The 22,037-nt window shown below is 31.0% G+C and overlaps 2 protein-coding genes across 2 annotated transcripts; both read right to left on the bottom strand.

Moving 5' to 3' along the window:
- Positions 1-1,163: 1,163 nt before the first annotated feature.
- LOC107645194 (Galactose oxidase/kelch repeat superfamily protein) lies at positions 1,164-5,183 on the bottom strand. The gene is made up of 3 exons (XM_016349163.3): positions 4,901-5,183; positions 4,265-4,313; positions 1,164-2,700 (listed from the first exon to the last, which is right to left on the bottom strand). The coding sequence occupies exon 3, from the start codon at positions 2,621-2,623 to the stop codon at positions 1,586-1,588; it is 1,038 nt and encodes a 345-aa protein (XP_016204649.1). The 5' UTR covers positions 2,624-2,700; positions 4,265-4,313; positions 4,901-5,183; the 3' UTR covers positions 1,164-1,585.
- Positions 5,184-18,073: 12,890 nt separating this feature from the next.
- LOC107645198 (non-specific lipid transfer protein GPI-anchored 15) lies at positions 18,074-20,833 on the bottom strand. The gene is made up of 3 exons (XM_016349168.3): positions 20,313-20,833; positions 18,940-19,002; positions 18,074-18,313 (listed from the first exon to the last, which is right to left on the bottom strand). The coding sequence occupies exons 1-3, from the start codon at positions 20,692-20,694 to the stop codon at positions 18,153-18,155; spliced, it is 606 nt and encodes a 201-aa protein (XP_016204654.1). The 5' UTR covers positions 20,695-20,833; the 3' UTR covers positions 18,074-18,152.
- Between the last annotated feature and the right edge of the window lie 1,204 nt (positions 20,834-22,037).

The following is a 22,037-nucleotide window of genomic DNA, read 5'->3' as shown; positions in this document are numbered from 1 at the left end:
ATCAACGTCTTATATATGGCCCAAAATGAAAAATATTCTGACAAAAACTCAATATCCAAATTCCATTGTACAAAAATATAATTATCTTACATGTATATAAAAAATTAGTTACCAAATAAATTATAGACTATATATTGAAATGCAAAATATATATTAAAATAAAAAAATAATATATATTCATACACAATATAGTACACATAATATTTTTTGAAAAAAGTTTATATTTAAGATATGAATTAGGTAAAGAAAAGTAATATTTTGACTATTCCTACAATTAAAGTCATTTTGATACACTTGTTTTATATTAATTAGAAGAATTTAATTTTAATAAAAAATCCAATTACATATTGACATGTTAGTAAAACTATTTAGTTTTCACATATTTGAAAAAAGTCAAAAACTCGGCTAAAATTTTTATATATGAATAATTTTAATGTGAAATACAAAAATATTTGATGATTTTGGTGTTCTACAGGGTTGTGGTAGTAGCACAAAACGTCACTGACGTTTTGCAATAAATTTTTTTTTTAATCATCAACGAACAAAACTTCACTGACGTTTTGTAATAAAAAATATTATTTTAATTATTAAAACAGAAAACGTCACTGACGTTTTGTTAGAAAAATATTATTTTAATTGAAGAAACACAAAACGTCATTAACGTTTTGTAAATGGCCATAGTTGTGTTTAACACACAATTTGGTTCATGACGAAGGATTTCACCTCTAGTGATACAATATTAAAAAGAAAAAGTTCCAAAAACTCATGTAAATGTTATGACTATATGAAAAATTTTATTCTAGTCCATCAAAATTAAAAGATTATAAAAAATTTAAATAGTTGTTGTTTTAGTGATTTACAACACTATCTTTTTTAAACTTTTTTTTCAGTTTTCAAATCAAGTTTGTCTAACAAATAGTTACTGCATGCAACCGACACTTGCTTAATGTTTGTACGGATGAATCAAACAAGATACACTCCTGTGCACCACAAAAAAAAATAACACTTGGTCACCGTCTAATTGAAATATATATATCATCATAGAAAATCAGAAATAAAAGTAACTTCTTTTTTAAGACCAAAAAGTTAAACACCAAAATACAAAAATAGATATACAGCTGAAATGCAGAACTCAAACACACGAACACAATTTACAGAAATAATTTGCAAAGTGAAACTCCATTTTCACTGCTAGTTTAATTGTCACATTTTATCGGTTGACCTGGTTATGAAGTTTACGAACATTAACCCTATGACTATGAGTCTATGACCTATGACAAAAAGGAACTATGAACTATGAAGTGGTCCTTTTTCCTAAAGAAAGGTGACAAACTTGCAATTGTTGTAGAACCGGCTTGTTCCTGCCTAACTGATGGTCCTTCACCTACTGTTTTGTTTCGAACAGAACAGACAAAGGGCTTGCCTAATTTACCAGCATGTAATCATCACAAAGACAAGGATAAATATTATGGCTTACATACAAAATAAGGAAGCCATTGAAACAACTAATTCTTTGTCTAGTTTAGGGGACCCAAATCCCCCATGAGCCACAAATTACACAAAGGCCTAAGAAAGTTGCCAAGGTCTAAATTCTCAGCAGTGTACAACCAAGAATAGTACCACGACATCTTGTCATTGGAGCTGCCTGACGCCAATTTGGTCTCTCACTCCCAAGTGTGAGAATATCGACATCTGATAATGGCTTAATGTCCCAGTCCCATCTGTCAGGGCCAATGAAGCCTCCAATCACGTATAGATCATCAACCACCCCTATCATTGCAAACCCAATTCTCCTTCGGAACTCGGAAGCTGAACCTACCACCTTTCTCCCTTCTTTGTCCTGCTTGAAGATGAATCCATGGCTAATCACATAAAGTGCATCTTGAACAACCGCCATAGGACCTTGGAGCCACCCGCATTCCTCAACAATCCATCCAGGCCCCGCATTGTCTAAAACTTGAACTGTTGACATGTCCTTGTGCAGCACATGCACCTTTCCACCTATCACTACTCCTGAACAGGCTGAATTGTGGGTGCGATGAAGATCAGCCATTGGAATCCATACATCCTTCTCAGGGTCATACATTTCTGCTTGAGATATTGATTTTCGGCAGCTGGTGAAGCCCCCAGCCACAACAATTTTCCCATTCAAAACACAGCATGCAAACATAGAGCGCGGAACCAGCATTGATGCTCGAGGGGCCCACTGCCGGACTACCGGATCATATGACCAGACTTCATCTGTTGCAAAACAGCCGTCTTGGTCACCAGTCAAGGGATCAACTGCGTCACTGCCACCGCCAATCACAAACAACTTTCCAGCAGTGGAAACAGCACCAAAGTGCGAAAGATGCCTTATTTTTGAGGGAAGAACCGGAAGTGTAATCCACAGATCTCGTAGAGGGTCATACAGCTGCCACACATTCTCTGGGTCAAAAGCACAGACACATAACAACTCCTCTGATGAACCAACCTCCTGCCGAGCTTTAAATAGTTCAGGGCTACGAACAGCTGCTTGCCAAGAACGGCAGACAACCTCTAACTTCGGATGGAGGTAGAAGGGAACCCGAGCAAGGCACCTTATTGCAACAGCATCAGGGAGTCCTTCAATAAGTCCAGCCATTGTAAGTGGATAGCCACTCTTTCATCCGACACAGATAACTTTCCAACTGTGATTTCCTGCTATAAAGGAAGCCACCCCTGAAATCACAATATATATCCAGCAATGTATACAAATTTTGTAAGCTATACTTGAGAAAACTCAAATCCAATACGAAGTAGAAACATTAGTAAGTATAACCAAAGAATGCAGTTGAATATAGTTTTATGATTATATTGTGTTGTTTCATCAAAGAGTACTTTTATAAGTAAACTATATATATATATGAACTTCAGAAAAGATGCAGATCATTGAAGTAGCAACAATGCTAGGAAATAGAATGTTTGAACTGGATATAGAAACATATTCAACAAGTTTTATCATTGGAATGATATACCATGACTAGTAAGGCTCACATAGTGACAACAAACATAAAGCATTCCAAACTCATTGTGAATGATAGATGAGATAATAACTAGTAGGTCTCATATAGAGACAATAGAGATAAAAGTTTTCAAATGAGTGGTCCCTGCCTCAACCTTATAGGCTGATGGTAGAAGACATGATGATACTGTAGACACTCAACATAATAGTTTGAGATATCTCTTATGTTTTTTTTTTTTTTTTTTTTTTTTTCATCACACAAAGCAATTGCCCCATGTTGGGATGTTCTACAATACTTTTCAGTTAACAGCTTGCATTTTATGTGTTTGCCTACCACCATTGTATAACTGAGATTGCATATGATTTGCAGAAAGTTCTTTCTGTCTCATTCTCTCCAAAAAAATAAAAAAACATAAAAAATTAGCAAGCAGATTAAAGTTGCTGCTTGATTGCTCAGCCTTTAAAAAAAGCATGAGTTAAGTGTTTAAATCAACCCACCCAACCCTTGCTTGATTGCTCAGCCTTTAAAAAAGCATAAAAAAGCATAAGTTAAGTACTTAAGTGTTTAAATCAACCCACCCAACCCTCAAAGTTTAAATGGTTTACACTTACACATCTAATATTAGGGACATTAATTCATTCTAGACAAATGAATAACAACAATCAGAGGCTATTCAAGATTTTAAAGGAAATGAACTTGAGAAGCACAATAGTGCAACCTAGCAATTTATGTTGATAGTTCTAATATGAAGGACACAAAAAAAGAGCTAGCTTAATGGCTTAATAACCATCTGTTACTGGACTCTGACATGTGTTTTAACTTCCAACTTCATTTTTTCAATATTGACATTGTGGTGAACCTTGGCCCCAGCAGAGGGGAGGCAACTTAATATATGAGATTATGGAGTATGGATGGGTTATAACTTATAAACAGACCAGTTACATTCCCATTCCTATAAATAGGTCCTCTCTACGCTGCATTAACTTGAACTGGACACAGCCAATGCACTTGCTCCAAAATTAAAAGTCAGGGATTATGATTATATTCATCTCTTAAAACTTTGAGTACCGAATGTCCAACTCTAAGAGAAAATAAAAGGCGAAAACAACTGATAAATCAGCCACGAATGGAAGAACTAGGTCAGAGACGCCTAAGTCACTGAAATTGCAAAAGAGTAATATTCATACCACACACCCATTTTCTAATCAGGCACAAATTAAAGCACAATGTTTAATAGGGAACTACGAATGGCATAAATCCAGCCACATAATGCAATATACCTGATGTTCCAAAGCAAAGTCAATGGCAAAGAGGATATCGATGATTGATCTGTAACAAGACAATAAAGAGAGAAATAAATAAAATAAATACATCCATGGGTAAATGTAAAAGGAAAAGCGAGAAACGGAAGCAAATATGATCATCATCTGAATTCACAAGATGAGGAAAATGCACTAGCTTTGCCAATAGTGCTTCCCACGGTTTTTCTAAAACATGATCCAAAACCAAAACCCGTGAACTGAAATTTTCCGAAAATGCATTCACCCCAAACGCGCCTCTTTCCTCCCAAAACAAAACTGAAAAGAAAGTAAAAACCTTTGACATGCAAAAGCAGTAGAACACAAGACAGCTGATGGAATTCAAATTAGGATTCCAGCCCTAACATTTGTAAGTACTACAATTCTTAATTAATTTGAACAAAGGAATACAAGTAGAAGAAGGATTGTGAAGTGGTAAAGGGGAAACTGAGTTGAAATTGAGGAACAGTATTAAGTAAGGGGTAATCGATCAAGTGAAAATGAGAAAGAAAAGAAAAACGCATAAATTAAGCATCTTGTGAGGGTAAAGATTCGAAGAAAAATTGAAAACGAGAAAGGGAAAGATAGTAGAGAGAGAAGGAGAGAAGGAAAATTTACCTAACAGCGAAGAAGGAACGGAATCGAGTGTACGGAGAGAAACAAAGAGGGGAATATGAAGAGAGAAGAGAGAAGAGAGGGTAAGGAATTGGGTGCGAGCGAGGCTATGGAAACGGCAACGATGAGTTATGGTTGGTTACATGAATGATTATACAAATTGCATTGCATTTGATGAATGAATGAAACCCCAGTGACAGAGAGGCCAATGCAATTATCAATCAATGTGAATCAATGCTCTACGCTATGCTGCTCTTTACTTGCCAAATCCCTTCCTCCATTCTCCATCTCACTAATTTCTTAATTCTTATAGCACACTATTTATTTTTTAACTTAGGTATTTACAAAGTTGAATTTTACAAAGTTGAAAATTCAGTGCTGTTAATTTTAAGTAAAATTGATAATTGAAAATAATTAATAATTTAATTAATTTGACTAAATTTTTATCTAACAATTTTCAATTATCAACTTTATATAAAATTGATTCCACTTGAATTTTTACCATTTACAAATTACTAGTTATTTATTCGGTTCCGCTGGAAAATAACAAAGAGAATAGCCAACTAGAATTAAATAGTTGAAAAATAGGAGATTTGTTATTAAAAGAGAAAAGGACAAATAGGTCCCTAACCTTTTGTCCTGCGGACATTTTCGTCCCTGACTATTGAAAAATACTTTTAAATTCCTGACCTTCACAAAATTTGGACGGATCAGTCCCTCCGTCCAAATACCTCCATCAGGGACCGATCCGTCCAAATGCCTCCGTCAGGGACTGATTTGTCCAAATTTTGTAAAGGGTCAGGAACTTAAAAGTATTTTTCAATAGTTAGGGACGAAAATGTCCGTGAGGCAAAAGATCAGGAATCTATTTGTCATTTTCTCTTATTAAAAAGAAAAAAAATTATTTTCTACTATCTTAATTTTTCAAATTTTAAAATTAGAAATATAAAAAGTTGACTTATATTATAGTTAATTCTTTAGATTTTTTTATTTTTAACTTATGTCAAAATATATAATTCAATATTTTTGTATTATACTATTAATATATGATATTAAATTCTATTTTATATTATTTCTACAATAAAAATTTACATATATATCATTATGTGAAATTAATAGTTAAGAAATTATTTAATAATTTTTTACTATTAACTTTATATGCGTACGAATTTTCATCTATTTTGATTATTATTGTGTCTCAATAGTTCATCCAATTTCATTAAAAGATTTATAATTCATAAGAAAATTTGATGAAAAATGCTAAATTATAATACACAATAAGTTTAATTCATCATTGCATTTATAAGACTTCCTTCTAATGCAGATAAATTAAACTTAGAGATTGTTTTACTGGTAAGCAAACTTATTTGTCAAAATAAAAATTAATTAAAATAATACACAATATGTTTAATATTTTTCGTTTTATCATAGATAATAATTGAAAAAATGAGAGGGGTCTCATAAGAAGAGTTTGCGTATAAGAAAAAAAAAAGAATAATTTACTGGCTAAAGTAAAATTGTCGAATATTTTGTTAACAAAATTATTTGAGAATTTAGTTTAGATTTATTGATAATGTAAAATTGTATCTAAAAGTTAAAAATTAAAATGTTGAATTTGCAAATTGCATGGGGGGTTTTGGGTTGGGTTGCGTGCCCGGGCAGCCTCCTCACTTGTCAATAGAGAGAAGAATACATCTTCGCATATTCTAAATTCCTTTTTTTTTTCTCTCTTTTATATTTTCTTCTTAATTCAGAAAATGAAAATCAGTTTTAATCAGAAAATAAAAATCAGTTGAACAAAAACAAAATTATATGACACTGACCCATTCAACCTTAGCTGGCTAATTTGGATCTTGACTCTCGGTTTCGTACGGACCACGGATTAGATTTTTCTCTCTTACTTTTCTTTTGTATAAATTATAAAATATACTTCTAAAAAATTTAGAAGCTAATGAAAATCAACACTCATCGACACAAATAAAAATAAAAATGTTGAAAATGAACGACTTCTTGTTTTTTTAATGTTAGAAATAAGAGATTAAATTAGAAAAAATATTTGTATATTATTGAGTGTGTTGTAGTTGTCTATTCAAGTTGTTTAGAATGATACAATATAAAAGGGTATTTATAAGTACTAAAAGAATCGTAATAATAAAAACGTAATCTCTTATAATAAATATTCAGATATACTAAACAATACTAATTAATCCTAATTGATCCTAATTATATTATAATATCCCTCCTCAAACTCAAGTGACAAATTGAGTTTGAAACTTATTTAAAACAACTAAAAAAATTGCATAAATTGATAAAACGTCTGAAGGAAGCACAGACGGAACTGCCACGAGAGAACGCAGACAGAACTGTCGAAGGAGAGCGAAAACTATATGATTTCTTCATGCCGCGGGTGACAATGGTGTTTGATCATACGACTTAAAAAAAACAAGACAGAGAAAATAGGCTAGTCGCTGAGGTGAAAAACCATCAAAAGAGTGACAAAAGGGAAAGAAAAATGGCATAGAAAAAAATACAAAAACTACGGCGATTTCATCGCAAGGAAAACAATCTATCCTCTTCCAGGAGGATATCATGGTTCTGATACCATGTTAGAAACAAGAGATTAAACACGAGAAATGATTTGTATATTATTGAATGTGTTGTAGTTGTCTATTCAAGTTGTTTAGAATAATACAATATAAAATGGTATTTATAGGTACTAAAAAAATCATAATAATAAAGACGTAATCTCTTATAATAATACTCACATATACTAAACAATACTAATTGATCATAATTGATCATAATTATATTCTAACATTTAATAGATGGAAAAAATGGATCAAAATGTTTTTATACAAAAATATGAAAAATGAGAAATTGTTAGAAACGAAATGTAATTAAGTAATTATACTAGAAACAAAAAATCTATTAACTCTGCTGCTGTTAATTCGTGTTTTTAGTTCTTACATTAAGAAAACTCTTTACTCCAACAAATTTCAGGTTTTTATATATGCGGGAATCACATCATGAAAATCATATTTAGACATACACACCCACCATCCTTTCGCATTAAAATTTTTTGGCCAATCAAATGATAAACCTATAATGATTTGAAAAGCATAGGATGAAAGCATGACATTTCGCTCATTGTTATCAATACAACGATAACCATCAAGGCACATAATTTGATGGTCCCTTAATATTTTGGACCATTTGAATTTAATTAAAAAAATATATATTTTCTTAATTTTTTTAAACCATTTCATAAATGGATAAAATCAATTTTACAGCTAATTTTTTTTATTTTTAATTGGAAGTCAATATGACTTTTTTCAAGGAAAAAAAAAAAGCAACAAAAGAGATATCAATATAAATATATTACCATTATAGTCCGACTCTTTTATTTTATTTTAAATTTATTTCATAAGTTTAATTATTTTTAATTATATCCAAATTTGTATTTTTGTTTTAATTTTACTTTTAAAAATGAAAAGTCCAAAACACTTCTAATCACAATGGATAGAATTTGATTTAACTCTTAAAATTTTTTGATATTATAATTTTAAATAGGTCAAATCAATTGTCTAAAATTTGTACTAGAACTTATGATTTTAAGATTTGAATCTTGTTATAATATTATGTTTTATATATTTAATTTATTTTTTTATTTTACTTAAAATTTCGATTTTTTTTATCATACTTTTTTCTTCTTCTTCTTTTCGCTATAAAATTCCATCCAACTGTACCATTCTCATAATTTTCTTTATCAATTTACGGCAAATAAATTATCATTTTCACTCATGAAAGGTCAAAATACTGACAAATCTATGAATGAAAAAATAAAATTGACTTTAAATTTATGAAAGATAAGATTTTATTAAAAAATCTATTTAAATCGTAAAATATTATTTAAAATTTTCAAACTACCTTATTATATAACCTAATCTTAAATTCTAATTTTAATTCACACCACCACTATCACCCTCATTCCAAAGTCCCACCATCCAAATTCTCTCTCACCACTCTTTTAGTTTTCAGTTGCCACTATTACTGTCTCTGTTGCCACCACTTCCATCATCCCATTATCTCATCTCCCTCCAATTCACTGCCATTGAACTCATCTTTTGCCTCATTTGGAATAAACCACAAATCTTCTTAGTATCATGTGGGAACAAATTACAAATTGAAAATTTTGTTAACTTCTTACATTACTGTGTTTTTCTCTCTTTTCTCTCACAACAATCTTTAAACTATTATTCATTATTATGATAATTATTATTTTGTTCATCATTATCATCGTCACAAGCCAAAATTCTAACTATGCTTCTAAAACAATCCCTCTCCAACATCAGTTTTTCATTACTCGTTAATGAAAAACTCGTCTAACATCTTGAAGTATACGCAGTAAAATTTAATACACTCTTCAAATCATTAAACAAAGTCATTTTGATTGTTCTTAAAATTTGCTTCTTCCTCAATAACGATTACTACTTTTGGATTAAACGATCTGAACATGCAAATAAACAATTTTCTTTCTTCAACCTCGATTCTTCTCAACGCTCCAATGCAATTTACGGCCATATTGAGATATCCGAAGGATAGAAAGAGATAAAGACCAAATAGAAAAAATGAGAGAAAAAGAAAAAAGGAACGATGGTGATGAATAAGGACGACAATGACAGAAGGAGTCATTATCGCTACCGTTGAGGCGAAGAGAAAGAACGTTGTGTAATGAGAAGAAGAGAATATATATAAGAAGAGTTGCTATTTGGGAATGGCGAGTGAGATTAGCCACCACCATATTCATCCTGTCCACTGCAGAGATAGACAACAGCAATGACAATAGTAGTAATTGAGAATGAAATTTGGATGACGATAGACTTTTATATTAATGGTCAAGGATTGAAAACTTGAGCATTAGGAATGAAGGATTAAGGATTGAGAGTGGGTTAAGATAAGTAAAGAGGATAGTTTAAAAATTTTAAATAATTTTTTAGAGTTTGAATTGTTTTATTAACAAAAGTCTATTTTTTATAAATATAAAATTAATTTTAATTTTTTTGAATAAATTTATCAACATTTTAAACTTTTTGAATAAAAATAATAGTTTACTCATCTAGAGCGCATTTTTTTTTTAACTTTTTTTTATCAATTATTATTTTTTTATCATGTTTTGACCCTATTTATTGACAAAATCTGAACAAATAAATATCGAATCAATTGCCTTGAGACAAAAAGAGTCCAAATTGTTGTATTAAAATTAAATTGGATGTCCATTAATATGGGTGGTTAATTTTGTTTTTAATATTGAATGAAGTTAAAAATGTAAATTTCAGAGACCTATAAATAGAGAAGTAATTGAGGAACAATACAATCAACAATAAAATCATTCCCTCTTTCTTTATATACTGTTTTTTTCTTTCTCTCTTTTACAAATAAGTTGCTACATATATTAGTAGATATATATAAATTATCTTTATTATATTGAGATAATTATATTGGCTAATATTAATACTAGAGTCTTCTTTTTATATTTATTTATTTTATCTTTCTTGTTTTTTTATTTTACAATACGTTATCAGCACGAGACTCTAATCAAATTTTTGGAAGACTCAGGTAATAAATTTTCTTTATGTCGAAGTTCTCTCGTCTTGAATTTAATACTCTTGATATATCTGAAAATAACTATTTATCATGGATACTAGATGCTAAAATTCATCTTGATTTAATGGATCTTGGAGATACTATTAAGGCTGAAAATAATGTATCCCAAAAGAATAAAGTCAAGGTCATGATTTTCCTTCGTCGTCATCTTGACGAAGGATTGAAAAATGAATATCTCACATTAAAAGATCCTGCAGATCTGTGGAAAGACCTTGAAGAAAGGTACAATCATCAAAAGACGGTAATACTTCCTCAAGCCCAATATGAATGGACGCACTTGCGTCTACAGGATTTTAAATCCATAAATAAATATAATTTAGCAATGTTTCGAATTACCTTACGAATGAAATTATGTGGAAAAAAGATATATGATAATGATATGTTAGAGAAAACTTTCTCGACCTTCCATGCCTCGAATGTACTCCTGCAGCAGCAGTATCAAGAAAAAGTATTTAAAAAGTATTCTGAGTTAATTTCTTGTCTTCTTGTTGCTGAAGGAAACAATAAGTTGCTCTTAAAAAATCATGAAGCGTGCCCAACTGGCGCCGTCCCATTTTCTGAAGCAAATGCGGCAAATCATTCCCCCAAGAGAGATAAATGGCAAGGTTTTAGTAACAAGAAAAATTATAGAAGGAAGAAGAATTATATATTCACAATAAAGGATCTCACCAGAAGTGGGATAAACAAACAAACAATTGGCAAAATAAATCAGCAGAGGATAAATGTTTCCGTTGTGGTGAAAAGGGTCATTGGTCGCGTACCTGTCGTACACCAAGACACCTAGTCGATCTTTATCAAGCATCTTTGAAAAAGGATGACAAAGGAAAGGAAACAAATTTTGTTTCAAATGATGCTGAAAATTATACCATTCATTATGATGTATCTGATTTCTTTGAGTGTCCTGAAGGAAATATTGGTCATTTGATCAATGATAGAATAGTTTAATATGTGAGATTGTTAAATATTTATGTAAATAATAACGTAAGAAATTTATTGTTAAGTTTTATTTTTATGCATCTGAATTTTAAATATGATGTATAATAAAATACTTATAAATTTCAAAATTACTGAATGTGTCAAGATAATAATAATAAAATTTTTAGTATATATTATACTTCTTAGAAAAATATATTTTCAATTAAGGAAATAATTTTACTGCGTAAATATTTCTATTCATTTTATTATTATTTGTCTTTGAAGAGAATGACAAGGACATATAGTGAAGATGTTTGCCTTGCGGATAGTGCAAGTTCACACACCATTCTCAAAAGTGATATATATTTTATCCATATTGTGTCCAAAAGAAGAATATGTTAATACTATTATTGGCTCAAGCAATGTGATAGAATGCTCTAGAAGAGCTATAATTGTATTTTCCGGAGAAACAAAATTCATAATAAATAATGCACAATTGTCTACCAAGTCTCTAAGAAACTTATTGAATTTTAAAGATATTCGCCGAAATGGATATAATATTGAAACAATGAATGAGGAAAATCATGAGTACTTATGTATCACAACTCATGATTTAAATAAAAATGTGATATTAGAAAAGTTACCCTCACTTTCATCTGGGTTATATTACACTAAAATTAGTGCAATTGAATCACATGCTATTGTAAACCAAAAGTTTACTAACCCAAATGAATTCATAACTTGGCATGATCGATTGGGTCATCCGGAAACAACCATGATGCGGAGAATTATTGAAAACTCACATGGACATTCACTAAAGTACCAGAAGATTCTTAAATCTAGTGAATTTTGTTGTGCTGCATGTTTTTAGAGAAACTTAATTTTAAGGCCATCACCAGTAAAGATTGGATTTGAATCCCTTGAATTCCTAGAAAGGATTCAAGGTGATATATGTGGACCTATTCATCCACCATGTGGATCTTTTAGATATTTTATGGTCCTAATAGACGCATATTTGAGATAGTCACATGTGTGCTTATTGTCTTCTCGCAACTTGGCGTTTGCGAGATTACTTGCTTAAATTATTCGATTAAAAGCACAATTTTCAGAAAATCCAATCAAATCAATTCGTCTTAATAATGCTGGTGAATTTACTTCTCAAGCTTTTGATGCTTATTGTATGGCTAATGGAATAAGTGTTGAACATCCAGTAGCTGGGTTAGAAGAATTACTTATTAAACGCCTCCAATTAATTGTTAGACCCTTACTTATGAGAACAAATCTCCCAACTTCAGCTTGGGGGCATGTTACTTTACATGCCGCAGCACTTATTTGTTTGAGACTAACGAGTTACCATCGGTTCTCTCCTATGCAATTAGCCTTTGGCCAGTAGCCAAATATTTCCCATTTAAGAATATTTAGGTGTGCGATATATGTTCCCATTGCACCACCTTCTCGCACCAAAATGGGACCCCAAAAAAAAATTGGGGATATATGTTGGATATGATTCTCTCTCTATAGTGAGGTATCTTGAGATACAAACTGGAGATGTATTTAAAGTCCGGATTATGGATTGTCATTTTGATGAATCAAAATTTCCAACATTAGAGAGAGAGAATAAGCTTCCTGAAAAGGAACTTGTTGAGTTAAGTAATTAACTAAATTAATTGATGATGACAAATATTATTTTATTAGGCAAATTACCCAATTAGTGTTGATTATTTTTGATTCAGTGATGCAGGCCATAATAAGCAAACATAGCAGCAACCTAATATGAAACAAAATGAATCTGCTCGTGGGCTGTCAAAACAATGGAATCCCAAAGAAAACAAAGCAAGAAATTCAAATGGGCTGAACCAGAAAGAAATCAACCCAAGCCCGAATTCATCTCTCAAGCCAATCCCTCCAAATTGCTTCCACTAAAGCAACGTTCACCTTTTTTATTCAATTAGAACTCAGAGAGAGAGAGAGAGAGAGAGAGAGAGAGAGAGAGAGAGAGAGAGAGAGAGAGAGAGAGAGAGAGAGAGAGAGAGAGAGAGAGAGAGAGAGCTTCGTCCCTAAGCCATTCATCAAAGAAGAAAGAAAGAGAAAGCTCAATCCAAAAAATAAAAGTCTAATCACCAAAAATCAAACCATATCAAGCTAAAGGTAATTTATTTTCCTTTGCATATATCTAATTTTCTTCTCTTCTTCTCAAACTCTCTACTACTCTAAATTGAGATAAATGAAGAAAGTGATCTCTGTTCACCACTGCTGTAAATCAATGGTCAAATTTGTTTCTTGGGGACAAAGTAATATCTCAAGGATTCATATGTGGGATTGCCATTAAAATACTGTTCTTGAATGCTTCCCTGAGACTTTCGGTCAAGTAAGAGAAAGTCAGACTTAACTTTCTAATTTAGGAATTAACTGAAAAAGTGATGTGGTAAGTTGGTAGCACACAGCTCAAGGAGTTGACCTAAGAGAGAGCAACTCAACAACATGCAAAGAGATACAAAAGAAAATTTGTTCATTTTTCTGAAGACAAGGAGAGAGAACCAGTATTTTGAAGTTTATGTTCTGAGAAGAGTTTTCTGAAGAAGTTCATTAACTTGGACAGTGCTTCCTAGTCAAAGGAGCATTCCGCCAGAATGAGGAACTAAATCAGAGGCAAGTAAATTTGGTTCATCACATAGCAAAGAGGCTGTTGAAGCATCAATCTCCTTCATGTTTTACAGATTGTAATTTTCTTTTCAATGTTTATTTTTCTGTAATTTCTTGAGGTAAAAGGCTGAATGAGAGAGTTTTTGAAAGAGCCTAAGAGTAGAAAGAGGCAGAGAGAAACACTTGAGTGAAAAGCTTAGAGTGATTTCAGATTTCTTTAGGTTGGTTAAGTGTCTTGTATCTTGTACCAGTGAGGTACCCCTTTTTTTGTTGGGTGAGCACTAAGAGTGAAGAGTTAGGTATTAGCATAACCAAATCAGATTGGTTAGAATTTGAGAGTGAAAGGATTGTGTCAATCCTGTGGAATTGGTGTATGTAATACTTTAACTATAATGGAAATTTTACCACTGTTGTAGTGGAGACTGGATGTAGGTTGCATTGCACAAGGCAACTGAACTAGGATACATGATGGTGTCAGCTTCTCTCTTCCCTTCTCTGTTCTGTTTTCTGATAATCATGAGACAAAATGAAATTGTCTCATAAATTTTTCGCTGCTGAGTTCAAACAGAATCAGACTAAAAGTTTGTTTTGAAAGGTTATTTTATTAAAGTTAAAGAAGGTCATAAATTCAACCCCTTGTCTAAGCCTTATAAAACCTTCAGAACTTAATTGGAATGCATCATCCTTAATGCATTTAGATCCTCGATTAGGGCAATGTGAACTAGAAGTTCAAAAGCTTATACATTTGCAAAGAATAGCAAATAAATTGCCTGATGCATTTTTCGATACAAAGAGGATAACCAAATCTTATATACCAGCGAAAAATGCCCCAATTTGAATTGATGTCCCAGTCGGACAAATAGCCACTGAAACAAATTCACACCAGAAGCGTGGCAGGCATGTCGGTTCCAAAGACAAAAATTCTCGAAAAAGAAAAGAGGTAAATACTATTCTTGTTAAAAAAGATATAGTAGAGACACCTGCAGTTGTCCAAAATTTTGATATAGTTTTAATGCCAAAAGACGTTCAGGTACATAAAAATTGTAAAAATAACGAGATCTCAATAAATTATGTCTTTACAGGAGAAAAATAGGACCGAAATAAGACAATTGTTAATGAAATATTTGCCTATGATGTGACATTAAATATCATGCATGAAAGTAAGAATATTGATCCAAGAACAGTTGAAGAATGTCGACGAAGAAATGATTGGCCAAAATGGAAAGAAGCTATGAAAACTGAGTTAGACTCACTTGCTAAACATGAAGTCTTTGGACCTATAGTCCGTACACCAGAAGATGTAAAACCTGTTAGATACAGGTGGGTACTTGTGGGAAAACGAAATGAGAAAAATGAAGTTGTACGCTACAAAGCTCGACTTGTGGCACAAGGTTTTTCACAAAGGTCCGGTATAGATTATGAAGAAACATATTTCCTTGTAGTGGATGCAATAACATTGTGTTATTTGGTCAGTTTATCTGCATACCATAAACTACATATGCATTTAATGGATGTGGTAACATCTTATTCATACGGATCATTAGATCGAGATATCTATATGAAAGTCTCTGAAGGACTAAAGATATCTAAACCATCAAATGAATATTCACACGGGTTATACTCAGTCAAATTGCAAAGATCTTTATATGGTCTAAAGCAATCTGGACGATTGTGGTATAATCGTCTTACTGAGTATCTGACCAAAAACGGATTCAAGAATGATGATATCTGCCTGTGTGTTTTCATAAAGAAATCTGCATCTGGATTTATTATAATTGCTGTGTACGTTGATGATTTAAATATCATTGGAACTCTTGAAGAGATTTCAACAATTATAAAAACTCTAAAAGAAGAGTTTAAGATGAAAGATCTTGGAAATACTAAATTTTGTCTTGGCCTACAAATCGAGCATACAAAAAATGAGATCTTTATTCATCAAACAACATGCACAGAAAAGATCTTGAAGAGATTTTATATGGATAAGTCGCATCCATTAAGTACCCCAATGATCGTAAGATCTTTGGATGTGGAAAAGGATCAATTCCGTCCTAAAGAAGAAAATGAAGATATCATTGGTCCTGAAGTACCATATCTTAGTGCCATCGGAGTACTAATGTATCTTGCCAATAATACAAGACCTGATATATTATTTGCTGTGAATTTACTAGTAAGATACAGTTCCTCTCAAACCAGAAGATATTGGAATGGAATCAAATAAATCTTTCGATATCTTCATGGAACGGTTGATATGGGATTGTTTTATCTATATGGATCCAAGTCACAACTAGTTGGCTATGTGGATGCAGGATACTTGTCTGATCCACATAAAGGGAGATCTCAAACAGAATATCTGTTCACATATGGTGGTACAGCTATATCATGGAGGTCCATGAAATAGACGATTGCAGCAACATCCTCTAATCATGTTGAAATACTAGCGATACATGAAGCAAGTCGCGAATGTTTTTGGCTTAAGAGTTTAATCCAATATATTCTGTCATCATGTGGACTGATTGATCATAAGATAGCTCCAATTGTCCTATTTAAAGATAATACAATATGCATTGCTCAACTTAAGGGTGGATACATCAAAGGTGATAGAACAAAGCATATTTCTCCCAAATTCTTCTTCACTTGTGATCTTCAAAATCAAGGGACAATTGATATTCAACAGATCTGCTTAAGCGATAATCTGGCAGACTTATTTATAAAGTCACTTCCAAAATCCTCCTTTGAAAAATTGGTACATCAGATTAGGATGCACCGATTTCGAGATATTAAATGATGTTGACAAGAGGGGGAGACTGTACTCTTTTTTCCTTGGTCAAGTTTTTTCCCATTGGATTTTTCTTGACAAGGTTTTTAATTAGGCAGTCCCTATCACAAAGGATATTATACTCTTTTTCCTCCACTAAAGTTTTTTTTTTCTATTGAATTTTTCTTTAATAAGATTCTAATGAGGCATAATCTTAAATGGACATCAAAAGGGAAGTGTTGTGATAAGATCAAATTGGATGCCCATTAATATGAACGGTTGATTTTGTTTTCAATATTGAATGAAGTTAAAAATATAAAGTTCACATGCCTCTAAATAGAGAAGCAATTTGAGGAACAATACAATCAACAATAAAATCACTCTCTCTTTCTTTATATACTGTTTTCTTCTTTTTCTCTTTTACAAATAAGTTACTACATATATTAGTAGATATATATAAATTATTTTTATTATATTGAGATAATTATATTAACTAATATTAATACTAGAGTCTTCTCTTTATATTTATTTATTTTATCTTTCTTATTTATTTATTTTACAATACAAATTACTTTGTAATAGTTAGTGATAGAGTATATCTTTATTATTAATAGAGTAATTACTTAAATTAATTAAAAAAAAAGATTGGACATTTTAATATCTAAAAGATTTTTATTATTTAATTTTTTTTGAAGAATATTCTCGTCAAACAAATTAATTTTTTATCGCTTTCAATTAAATTTTTTAATATACGTATTAGCTAGATAACTAAGTCTCTAATAAATTTTATTATAACACAATTAAATTTTAATAATTAAGACAAATTATTCTTTTTAAAATAATAAAGAGACCAATTTATATAAAAAAAATTAATTTTCAAAAATTTGTAAAGAATAAAAAGTTGTTAGAGACAAAAACTTCTAATAAAAAATTTCTGGAGAATTAATTTATTCTGTGATATTAATTTTAAAAATTATAATAGAACTAATGCTGGGAGAAGACTATCATTTTGTTTGATATACAGAGTGTCATATATAGTGATATTTAAAAAAGAGATTGGATTATATTGTTCAAAAAGTTTATTGGTCAATTTAGCTTGGCTCCAAAGTAGTGGCATATATAGGGCCAAACGTTTTTTCGCAAATATGTTATGCAATCTATATTAAATCAGCTACACGGCGTAAGAACTAAGAATAGAATTCAGATAATAATAATAATAATTAATAAGGTTTAAGAAAATTTACATACTACATTGAGATTAACGTAGGTAACCTTAGTCTAGGTAATGGTCGTGAAGGCGAAAGTCAAAGACAAAGTCGTTGCAAAGAAAAACATGACAAGCAGCAAAGAAGGTAATTTAGCTGTGGAACTTGAATTCCAGTGAAATGAACCACCGCCAACTCCACCGTTCGTTGATGAAATAATTGTTGATCCAATCCCTATATGCCAAAAAAAAAAAATGGTCAATTCCATTAATTAATTCGCGATTAGAGGCAAAATGAACGACTCAAATATTTTTTTAATTTGGAAATTTTCACAGCGCAATCTATGGAAGGATTAAGACATTTCCCTTTGCATTCGTAAGTGTGTCACACATCAACTTTATGTCTTTTGATTTACTTACCAATACCATAAATAATTGATTTAATTATTCTATTGATTTTAATACCATAAATAATTAATTTAATTACTTTGTTGATTCTATAATTTCACAAAATTTTTAATTAGATTTCTATATTTTTTTTTAATTGAGTTTTTATACTAATTTTTTTTCAATTGAATTTCTATACTTTTTTTTATTTGAGTCTCTGCATCAATTTTTTTTAGTTAAGTCCCTATACAATTAAGTCTTACTACTAAAGGGGACCTAATTAAAAAAAATTTAGTGTAAGGCCCAATTAAAAAAAAAATATAAGAACTTAATTAAAAATTTTGCGACTATAAAAATCAATAGAATAATTAAACCTAAATAATTATACTTTATTATAATGTGATACTCCCTCAATGATCTAGAATAAGAGAAATGTCTTAGTACTAATTAAAGAATTATTCTTTCTTTTGTTACCTGCTGCAGGTGAATTTGGAATGTTGGGCGCATAATAAACACCTGCCGGCGGAGAAACAGATCCTAAAAAGACACAATTCACAGCATAAAACAATCTTAGTCGTATAAATCTGTGTTAGTATATACACGAATTTACCCCTAATTTTAATGTAACGACGGATTTGATAATATTAAAAATTCACCCATATTATACATATACCAAAATTAATTATTAATATAAAATATATATTAAAAATAAATTAAATAATACATATATTTATATATTTTAAATTCGTTCTTGAAAGATTTTTTCAATCAAATTGGTCATTAAAAAATTACAAATTAATCATATCTATCCTTCAGTTACTCCACTCATAATTTTTGTCAACGATTGATGATGTGAAATGTTATAGCATATATATGACACATAACATGTTCAATTAGACGTTGATTAAATATATTTACGAAAATTTATCAATTTAGTCACTAGGTCATATTATGAATATGATTTTTGTAATTGAAAAAAATGATTAATTTAATAAATTTTTATAAACATATTTAGTCAATACCCAATTAGACATATCATGTATTATATATATTATCAATTAACGTTTTACAACATCAATCTTTGAAGAAAATTGTTAATGAAGTTATTGGAGGACAAATATGATTAATTCGCAATTTTTGAAGGACCAATTTGATTAAAAAAAATCATTCAAAGATGAATTAAAAAAATGTCTTATCTTTGAGGGACTAATTTGACTATTAACCCAAATACTAAATTATCTTCAACAAATATATTTTACTAATTCATGTATACAAACTCTGAAAAATATGAGCGCAAACTACATTAACTCATGTATACAAATTCTGATAAATATAAGTGTAAATTATATATTTATTCTGTAAATATATGTGCAAATTATTACTAGCTAAATACGGGTTCAAAATAATAATATTTGCTAATCATATAACATTGTTTTATTTTGATGGCTAATTTTGGTGTATAAATAATTTTTTTTATAAAAACTTAACATTGTTGTTCAATGAAATTTCTGTATTTAAAAACAATCCCGTTACGTTATTAATAGCGTTTCTGCCAACTCTTGTTTATGACTGTATTTAATAGAAATGTTTTTGTGGATATGTCTAACAAAAATACTTTTTTTTATGGTTGTATCTAATAGAAATGTCTTTATATATATTTTTTGGATGTGTCTCTTTATAGATGTGATTAAAATATAATAATTAATTATTGTTGACTATAAGTTGGCAGATAGTATACTGGTATCCTATAATTTTCCATTTAAAAAAAATGTTGAGTTACCTTTACTAACATTATAGAAATTAAATATAGATATGAAAGATTTTGAGTAAGAAATTAGAAGTGATACCAGTAACAGCACTGCAGATGGTAATTGGAGGAGTTTGTAATCTGCAGGCATTAGGAAGGCCCAAAGCCTGAGTCTGATTGATGTTGAGGGTGGCAGCAATTGAAGAAGCACCACCATTAACAACTTCACACAGGCACTGTGGCTGTGACCCCACCACATATGCAAGTTGTGAACAACAACCAGATGATGGTGTTGAAGCACTTCCTGTTATGTAATCTAGGCACGGAGAAAGACTTAGCAGAACATTGCTGCAACTTGAAGAAGTACTAGTCTCAGGATATTGTTGTGTTTGTTGTGCCATTGTTGTTATTCTCATCATCACCAACAAGGACATACAAAGCAGCATCTCAATCACCCTTCTTGATGCCGCCATTGAATTCATTATATCATATAAAGTGCATGCTAAAAATTGAATGAAAAAATTTGGGGTGTTTTCTTTGGGTTGGTGTAAGAATTAGGTTACAGAGAGTTGAAGAAATTAAAGGCACAAGAGAATGGTTTATGAAGAAGGAATAAAGAAAAGTGTGAATAAAAAGAGTGGTAGCTGGCTAGCTTATCATGGTGCATAACTTGCTTTTTTTTTTGTTTTCTTTCTTTTTGCTTTATGTAGAGAGATTCTTTGCCAAGAACCTTATTAATATTGCAACTTTATAAATTTAATTTAATAAAATTGTCTCGTCTTCGTCAGTTATATTATTCGTATTCATTTTATTTTATACGTTTCTTATGTTTTTTGTTCTGCATTGCTCCTTTTGCTATATATGTTATGGAAAGTGCCTGAGGCATATGCATACACTTTTCATCATGGGATTTTTTTTATAGCATGATTTGTAACCAAATAAAGTAGGAGGTAGGAGGAGTTTTAGGGACCAACAGAAATTATGATGTTTAGTCATTAATTAGTCATTATTAATATTTTTAACGGTGTGAGATGATATTTAATGTGAGATGATATTTAATTAGCTAATAGAACCCTCGCCCTTGTTCATGGATTTATCGGAGGAACCAGCTGGATTCGCCGGTAAATCCGTAAACGAGAACGATAGTTTCGGTGACGGTTGCGGGGTAGCGGGAGTCACCATTGAGTGAAGAGCTTGAGGGGTGGTGGTGGGTGAAGGGGGTAGTGGTGGGATTTGAGATTAGAAAGGGAAAAAGGGGTGGTGGCTAGGTAAAGAGGGTTAGGGTTAGAAAGGTGACTGGGTGAAGGAGGTGGTGTGGTGGTGAAGATAAGGGTAATTTAGGGATTTTAGGTAATTTTTTAGTGTTTTGATAATTTTGTTGTGCGAAACCCATATTTCATGGTACAAATGGTAATTTCCGTTTTCTATAGGAAGATATGTCAGCGTTTTCAACTTTCGTGGGTAGAAATGATAGTTTACTCTTTTTTTTAATGGTTAAGTGTTAGTCAAATTTTAATAAAAGTGCTGCCCCTAAACTTTTTTATAAAGTATTCATTCACAAATTATTGGAAAATTTTCAAGTGTACCGTCATACCGGTGTTTCAGTTATTTTTAACCGTTGATCTTAATTATAAAAAATATATAATATATATAATTAAGATCAATGGTTAAAAATCACTGATACACCGATATAACAGTACACTTAAAAATCTTCCCAAATTATTTTCACTGTAACAAAAAAAATAAAAGCAAATGTTTCTTGCTTTTTGTGCACCAATTATGATTACATGGGGAGTGGCCTACTAAGTAGTAAAGGGGGTTTGAA

The sequence above is a fragment of the Arachis ipaensis genome, chromosome B6, assembly GCF_059453495.1.
Source record: "Arachis ipaensis isolate K30076 ecotype BB chromosome B6, ASM5945349v1, whole genome shotgun sequence".
Lineage (NCBI taxonomy): Eukaryota > Viridiplantae > Streptophyta > Magnoliopsida > Fabales > Fabaceae > Arachis > Arachis ipaensis.
Note: the sequence above shows the minus strand (reverse complement) of the source record. Positions and strands in the feature narration are given on the sequence as shown.